This window comes from Nicotiana sylvestris, chromosome 5 (genome assembly GCF_000393655.2).
Source record: "Nicotiana sylvestris chromosome 5, ASM39365v2, whole genome shotgun sequence".
NCBI lineage: Eukaryota > Viridiplantae > Streptophyta > Magnoliopsida > Solanales > Solanaceae > Nicotiana > Nicotiana sylvestris.
The window spans coordinates 81683399-81691354 of NC_091061.1; the positions used below are offsets into that span (position 1 = coordinate 81683399).

The following is a 7956-nucleotide window of genomic DNA, read 5'->3' on the forward strand; positions in this document are numbered from 1 at the left end:
CTAGAACTCAAACGATTGATCGGGTCGTTCCCGCATACAAAATCAATATTTCTTCGTGGAAGGGGTTTGTCCCGCATTGACCTAGTTCCTAGCAAGGATTTTACTTGAAAGAAGATCAATGTGGGACCAAATAACTATTTTATGCTCCAATTTCTTGACTATTGATAAAAAATTACAGGCACGAGATGCTATTTCCTTTTCTTTAGGAGTTGGTGGAACAGCAAAATGGAGCTGTCAATTGGCCCTCCCTCTTTTATTTTTATCTTGCCTAGATCTCATCGTGTCCTAAGTGAGAACATCACCGACGCATGCTAGATACAAACAGGACTATTAAAAAATCGTGGAGATAATATTCTTTAACACATAATTATTTCCTATTGATGATTAGAGAGGATTCATATATTATGTACATAATTATTGTTATTGTGCAAGTAGATGGGCAATAAACCACACACTTATTTGAAGCATCATAGAGTTAGAAAATAGAGGGAAAATAAAAGAACGAGAAGTCACAAGCTGTACATGATTAGTCCAAACAAGTATAGGAAACCACATGGAGAACTTTTATTTCTATGTACACACACACAAAAAAAAATTACTCATTTCCTAATCTCTACATCATATCTAAGAAAGCAGCAATTCAGCACAAAAGTTTGCACCACTCAATTACCAGTACTGACTTATATATATACTTGAAGAATAGGAAACTGGAAAGCAACCAAAAAAGGAATAGCAAAGGGAAAACACATTTTAAAGAAGGTGAATACATAATATCTCCCTAGTGCTAACAATCATATCCTCACATCACTATTTCAGGTTTCAATATGCTAGATTTGATCTCCTTGTGGGGCAAAACTACACCTCCATTGCTGTAAATTTCATCACAAACATGGACATCTTCTCCAAGAATGGTCATGTTCTCAACACGAGCCCATTGTCCAACTGTAGAATGCCAGCCAATGATGCTACTTGAGATGCAGGCATGTTTCTTGATGCGGACTCCTCGCATCACAGTGCACCGGGAGAGTCTAACTCCAGATTCAATAACACAACCAGAACCAATTGCAACATCTGGTCCTATCAAACAACCCTCTCCAATCTTTGCAGACTCATCCACTATGACATTTCCAACAATGTGAGATCCTGAAGCCAATTTAGGTGAAGAATTCTTCTTTAAAGAATCCAGGTAGAGTCTGAGGCCAGTAATGTAATCTCTTGGCTGACCAATGTCCATCCAAAAACCTGGTAAGACCATAGCATACAGTTTCTTCTCTGCTGCAATTTTTGGGAAAACCTCTTTCTCAATTGATGTTGGCCGTAATTGAATTCTCTCTAGGACAGAAGGATTCAGCAGGTAAAATCCAGCATTGATCTTGTTGCCAACAAATAACTTTGGCTTCTCTACAAATCTCTCTACTTGCCCTGTCGATTCTTCCATGACGACAACACCATATTTAGAAGGCTCATCCACCTACATCAACCGGAGAACTTTTACCTTTTGCCTCAGAGATGTTGGAATATCCAAAATTAAGTTTAATTCCAACAGAATTAAAGCTAGGAATTTTACCTTGGTGACCATCAAGGAAGCCTCACCTCCATGGGATTTGTGGAAAGCAATCATCTCCTTGAAAGGATATTCACTGATAACATCACTATTAAGAACAAAAAAAGGTTCACCGGAGTCATCAATCAGCTTATCTCTAGCCAAAGCAAGGGGACCTGCAGTGCCAAGTGGTTCAGTTTCTTGAGAACAGGTGATCTTGATTCCAAGGTTTGCCTCAAATTCTTTCAAGAAGTTCAGCATCTCCTGCACCAAAAGACGCTTCTATTCTGTTAAGTTTTAAACTATCAAGACAAATTTGTAAGGGGTAAGAAAATGACCTCAGGTTGGTAATTAATAGCCAGTACAACTTCAGTTACTCCGACTGCCTTGAGAGCCTCAATCTGAAGAAAAAAGCTTAAGTCAAGATGAATCGTTTAACCACAAAAGAGACACAAAGATCATTGTACTACATATGCTTTGCTTGCTTCTATTTTACTTTACTTTTTGGGATCATAATAGAACAGGGGGAAAGCTCAGTACAGTATTTAAGGATTCTATAGCAATGAGAGAATTAACTATAACACAAATATAACAAATTTGATGATATACTTAGCTAGAGCAATAAGACAAGTAAAATTGTCTGATACAATTCCAAACCAGAACAAATAGTGTTTGTAGTAATAACAATCCAACAACCAAATATATTTCACGAAAACAGGATTAATAAAATAGGCGTATTTGGAGGAATAGGATTGTAAATTGAATAAGCCATAACAAAGCATCATCAATATTAATGAAACTAGAGGGTATTGTGGAAAAGTACCTGATGCAAAATCATGGGTTTGTTGGCAAATTCAACTAATGGCTTTGGGACACTGAGCGTCAATGGCCTCAACCGAGTACCGAACCCTCCAACAAGAATAAGCGCCTTCATTCTGATATATCAAAGCTCCTGCTAAAATAATAAGGCAGAATTTCAGCACAAGAGCCTGACGCATCAGATCCAACGAGTAAAGCTTCATGCAATTCTAACAGAAATATGGCATTAATTAGAGAAACTACATTATCAAATTAACCATAATAGACAGAGATGAGGCGTTGAAATATAGATATTAAAAATGAAAACCGAGATCCAGAAGAAAACTCAAATTAAAGAATGAGTAGCAGGATTCACCTTAGATCTAGAAAATCCAAAGACTGAGGTGCAGAAAACGGATGGACTAAAGCAACGACGGAGTCAGAGAATTTTCCTGAACCAAATAACAACAGCGCTTTCTGTGGTGTTAGAAGATGGTTGGATAATGGACGGATATTATATATACACACAGCTTTGTTAATGTATATGTAATTAACAATGACTTTTTATTTTTGAAACTCGGATTACATTTTCAAGAAATCGGTTGGCGTTCGATTGCTTTTCTTTTTCTTCTGATAGAGTAAGATTTTAATTTCTGAGCTGGCATTATGGGGAACGGTGATTGGGTTGCTTCTAATCACGGGTTAATCATGAGGCTGGCGTATGCTCTGCCTTGTTGGCCTAACAGCGATAAACTGAAGTCCAGTAGGTGGAAAGGCCCCTAGGAATTAGGATTATAGAATATAGATTTACAGTTTAGTCACACTTTCGATTTCTCATAGTTGCAGTGTCACTGGATTTCAGTATTTTAAATACCAGTAAAATGTTACTTAATAAAGAACAATTGTTTGAGCAATATTACAAGTGAAATAATGATTTTTTGTGTTTAGAGAAAGTTGTTTACCCTTAAATTGGATAACAATCAAATTTATACGCGATTTTAAGGATACGTGGATTAATTTAACACAAATAACCAAGAATATTAGATAAATAAGTTAAAGACAAAATAAATTATCAAACCAGTTGCAATGTTATGGCCTAACCCGAACCTAGGTTGAATAGTAACTTTGCCCTCGATTGGATCCTTGGTTCGGGCCCAGTTGTGAATGAAGAATAGAACATTTAGTTAAGAACTTTTGTGGTAGCTAGAAAGCAGAAAATGAATTTCTATTGCTTTGATTCGGGTGTTACAAAAGAAAAACTTCCCCTTTATATGGTAGGAGAGTTTCATCCCTAGTACAAGTCTAAAAAGGATAAAAATCTTCCTTTCTCGTTAATTACTAATCCGCAAACCGACATCGAGCGAGATTTACGTCGTGATATCCGATTAGATACGGATATCACGACCCTCTATCCATCGTGCGTAACCATTTACCATATTTTCCGAGGTCTTAGAACTCGTTCTGAGTCCGGGGAGCGTTGCTTTATCACGCCCGATGATGAACACATCGTTCACCTTTCATGGATCTCGATACGAAGGGCTCCGGGCCTCGATTTCAACCTCGTGCGTCCATGCCCTTCTTCCATTTTCTTCACCTGGAAATCGGGGTATGCATTATCCTCGATTTTACCCTTATACAAATAGTCTCCTCGTTTTCCGGAGAGTAGGTTTGCCGAAACAATGGGAAATAATAGATGAACCCCGATTCCTTCTTTCATACGTTACAACTGAGATGACAGGTAAATCGAAACGTCCCATCAGTCACGTTGTTCTGGCTTCGAATACGTGTCAGTCAACCGTTGGCTGCCTTCGAATGTGAAACGCCACGCATTGATTGTTTTTCCCCTATAAAAGCTTCAACCTTTTTCACTTCTTCCACTTTCCAACTCTAGATTTTACTCCCAAACTTTCAAACAGTTTTCAACTTCTCCAGGTCTTCATACATTGTTCTCTGAGCCTTCATATCTTCATCTTCAATCATCATACATTTCCTTTGAACTTTCAAGCCAGACCTTCATACCTTCATACCATCTTCAAATCATCATATTTTTCTTCAAACCCTCATACTCTACTTCAGACCTTCATATTTCTCAAACAATAATGGCGAAAACCTCCAAGTCAGTGCCTCAGCAGGCTGCCCCTTCATCTTTCTACCAGGCCACAGATGCCGAGGTAGCTGTCCCCAAAGTGGCTCAGGAGCCTCCCATGAAGAGCTTCATACTCGGGGGTTGCTCTATGGGGGACGACTTCAAAGTCGAGAGGGCCTCTAGTCAACAAAACCGAGGCAAGGGAGCATGGAGATACATATGCTACGTCACTGAAGAAACCCTACCCATAGTCCGAGCTAAATGTAAATGGGAGGGTAAGGATGTGGTCGTTCCCGGGCCCAATGATGATATTACTACTCACATGAAGGAGTATTTGAGTGTTTACACTTACCCCTTCATGCTCGTCCCGGTAGACCCCATATTTCTTACTTTCTGCAAAAAGGTACAAGGTGTGCCTTAGGCAAATCCACCCGTCCTTCTGGAGGATCGTGATCCTCTTACGCTATTTCGTGAACAATACCAAAGCCCCTAGGTTCAATATCGACTATCTACTCCGCCTATATAATCCCTGAATCTTCCGAGGGGGACTAATCAAGCTCGTTCGCTAAGAAAGCTAGGCTCCTTTCTCGAGCATCGATGAGGATCGAGACCAAGGCTAGCAGGGGATATTCGTTCGGGTGAAAACCATAGACCTGATCCCTCCCGAGTTTCTACCGTTCTCTGAGGAGTGGAACGCATCCTTTAAGTATTATCTTTTTTCATTATTCTTTTCTTTTTATTCTTTTTCGCATTGTATGTGTTTATGGTCGTGCAATTGTTGCCCAAGTTCCTAATTCAATTCCTCGATTTAAGGAGTGGATTGAGGGGATCTGTAAGCAAATGTCGTACTCCAAGCACGCAAGGTGCAAGCTTTCGAAGGGCAAATGGGAGGTCCGTTCTCATGGTGATGTTCTTTCCTGAATAGTTATCACCATGCTCTTAACTTATACAATGCTAACTCTTTCTCTTTTCTTATAGGTTTGCCTAAGACCACCAAACTTAGGCCGTTGGATGAGGACGAGGATTCGTCCTCGCTTGCCAAACCCTCCATTTTGAGGCAGCCCGGGGCCACTACAAAGGAGGAGAAAAAGAAGAAGAAGAGCAATTCTTCGGTTCCTCGGACGCTGAGGCGAAGAAGAAGAAAGTGACAATCTGGGTCCGGAAGCCCAAAAAGAACAACAAGTTCAGGGTACCGAACCCCGATTCTCTCTATCGACTCAGGGACGAGCCCGAAGATGACGACCTTTTCATCGCTCATGGGTCGATCCTTACTGAGGAGGAGCAGGTGACGATTGGGAAAGAGGACCATGAGGTCGATCCCCCTCTAACTCGGGAACCAGATAGAGAGACGGAGGGTGCGACTATTACATCTCGCGTTTTCGTACGTTAAAATTTTATTTTCAGTTAACCGACGTAGACCGAGGATGAGATCATTTTGACGTTAATGTACTTATGCTATTTATAACAAGCAATTAATAAGTGTTATGAAATATAAAGGGGTACACAGAGTAAAGAAAACGAGTTTCGTTGAAAGTGGCCAATTTGGAATAAAATACGGGTCGAGCGATAATACCCGATAAATATGAACTAGTACCATGCAAGGTACCATATAACCACGGTAATATAATATATAAAGTATATATGAAGTATTTTTTAAAAATAAATAGAATTTTAAGTAATTTATGGTAATTTTTAAATTATGCGGGTAATTGATTAATTACCGGATAACATAATATTACCCGGTTAACTAATAAGTGGATAAAAAAAATTATTAAAATAACCCCCCTTACGTGGCAAAAAGCCACACAATTAGAAATGGCTAAGTAGTCATTTCTGCCAGACGGCTCTTTATGATTTCAAACAAGGCATGGCTTAAATGTCTTAGCAAATAAGACTTATCATTACCTAGAAAACTAAGCAACACATTAAATGAAAGCATTATGTATTTGGTTTCAAAAGAAAGACATGAGAAGTAGAATAAGTTCGTCCAAATTCTTTAGCCAAATTTCGAATTGAAAATTTAAAGAACAACAACAATTTTGTTAAATCCATAGCAAGGTTTCGTTCAAATTCAAAAGCTGAAGCTTCATCCTCTCGTTGCAACGTATTTCACGGAAGCAGAAGCTTCACTTCGATCAAATAATTCAAGGAATAGGTATGTTAAGGACTTCCCTTCTTTCTTTTGGCATGGTCCAAATTTTATTGCAAAAACGAGCAAATACACAGTTTCCATAAATACTCTATTCATAGAATTATTAAGGGTGTCTATATTCTTGATTCCCCATGAAAACTATTATTATTTTCTGTTCATGGGTCTAAGAATAATATGTAATTGGAAAAGTTTATCCGGACGGAATATTGAGATTATTACGTATTTTTCATGCATTTCACTCATGTGCATTGACCCATGACTAGATGGCGTTATATATGCGTATATATGTAAATATATGTATATGGGATATGGGAAAAGGTTACGGCGTTATATACGCACCACCACCAGATCAACTGGTATATGTTGAAGTTGCCCATAGTGGCCGAGATGATATGATGGGATGCCCTCAGTGGCTTGATGATATTATATACACCCATACCTATGCATGGCACGATATTTATATGCACGTGCATGACATTATAAACGTTTCAGAATTTATAAAGTTATTCAGATCTAAAGATATGTTTCTGTATTCCATATTTCATCTATGTCTTTTACGTACTGATTTTCATGCCTTACATACTCAGTACATTTTTCGTACGGGTGACCTATTTCACGGAGCCTGCGTTTCATGCCTGCAGGTGCAGGTAGGCAAGCTGACGGTCCCTCTTCTTAGGATCCCTGATCAGCGAGAGTTAGCGTGCTTTATTTGATCCGGAGCTGCTTTTGATTTTGGCACGATACATTTGTGTATATATATGTATATGGCTATGGCGTGGCTCAATCCCATCCTTGTACAGTTATGTTTCTGTTAGAGGTCTGTGGGCAATATGTCTAGTTGGGTTGTATGTGGCCTCGTCGGCTTTCAGTTTTGGGTGTATAGTTGTCCATAACATCCTTGCCAGCTCGCCCACTGTATTCTGCATGTATATGCCTTGATGGCAGGTTTCCTTCACGTATGTTAATTTCGTAATGCAGAAGACGTTATTTAGGTTCATATCTTAGACGCATGATTAGGGGTGTTTTACAGGTAGGACTCAGGCACCCGTCGCGGCCCATCGGTTTGGGTCGTGACAAAAGTGGTATCAGAGCACTTCTGTCCTAGGGTTGTCTATAGACTGTATCTAGTAGAGTCTTGTTTATGGGTGTGTCGTGCACCGCACTTATAAACAGGAGGATACATGACATATAGGATGTTATCCTCTCTTTTTATCTCAGATCGTGCGATACAAGAATTCATGTTCCTAACAATATGCTATATTTTTAGCGATGCCTCCAAAGAGTACGGCTGCCCAGAAAGGAAAGTTTGTGGCAGGGCAGACTACTAGTCGAGCGCCATGAGTTACCAGGGCTCGGGGAGAGTCTCATGGTGAGGTT

The 7956-nt window shown here is 39.5% G+C and overlaps 1 protein-coding gene across 3 annotated transcripts; it reads right to left on the reverse strand.

Annotated features, from left to right (window-relative positions):
- Positions 1-540: 540 nt before the first annotated feature.
- Positions 541-3034, reverse strand: LOC104244055 (mannose-1-phosphate guanylyltransferase 1-like). 3 transcript variants are annotated; one of them, XM_009799359.2, is made up of 5 exons: positions 2718-3034; positions 2367-2498; positions 1882-1944; positions 1568-1807; positions 541-1471 (listed from the first exon to the last, which is right to left on the reverse strand). In XM_009799359.2, exons 2-5 carry the CDS (start codon positions 2475-2477, stop codon positions 800-802), a joined length of 1086 nt encoding a protein of 361 aa, XP_009797661.1. In that variant the 5' UTR covers positions 2478-2498; positions 2718-3034; the 3' UTR covers positions 541-799. The 3 variants fall into 3 exon arrangements, with proteins under 3 accessions (XP_009797661.1, XP_009797660.1, XP_009797662.1); XM_009799358.2 differs by having other exon boundaries at positions 2367-2495; positions 2718-2899; XM_009799360.2 differs by having other exon boundaries at positions 2367-2571; positions 2718-2814.
- Between the last annotated feature and the right edge of the window lie 4922 nt (positions 3035-7956).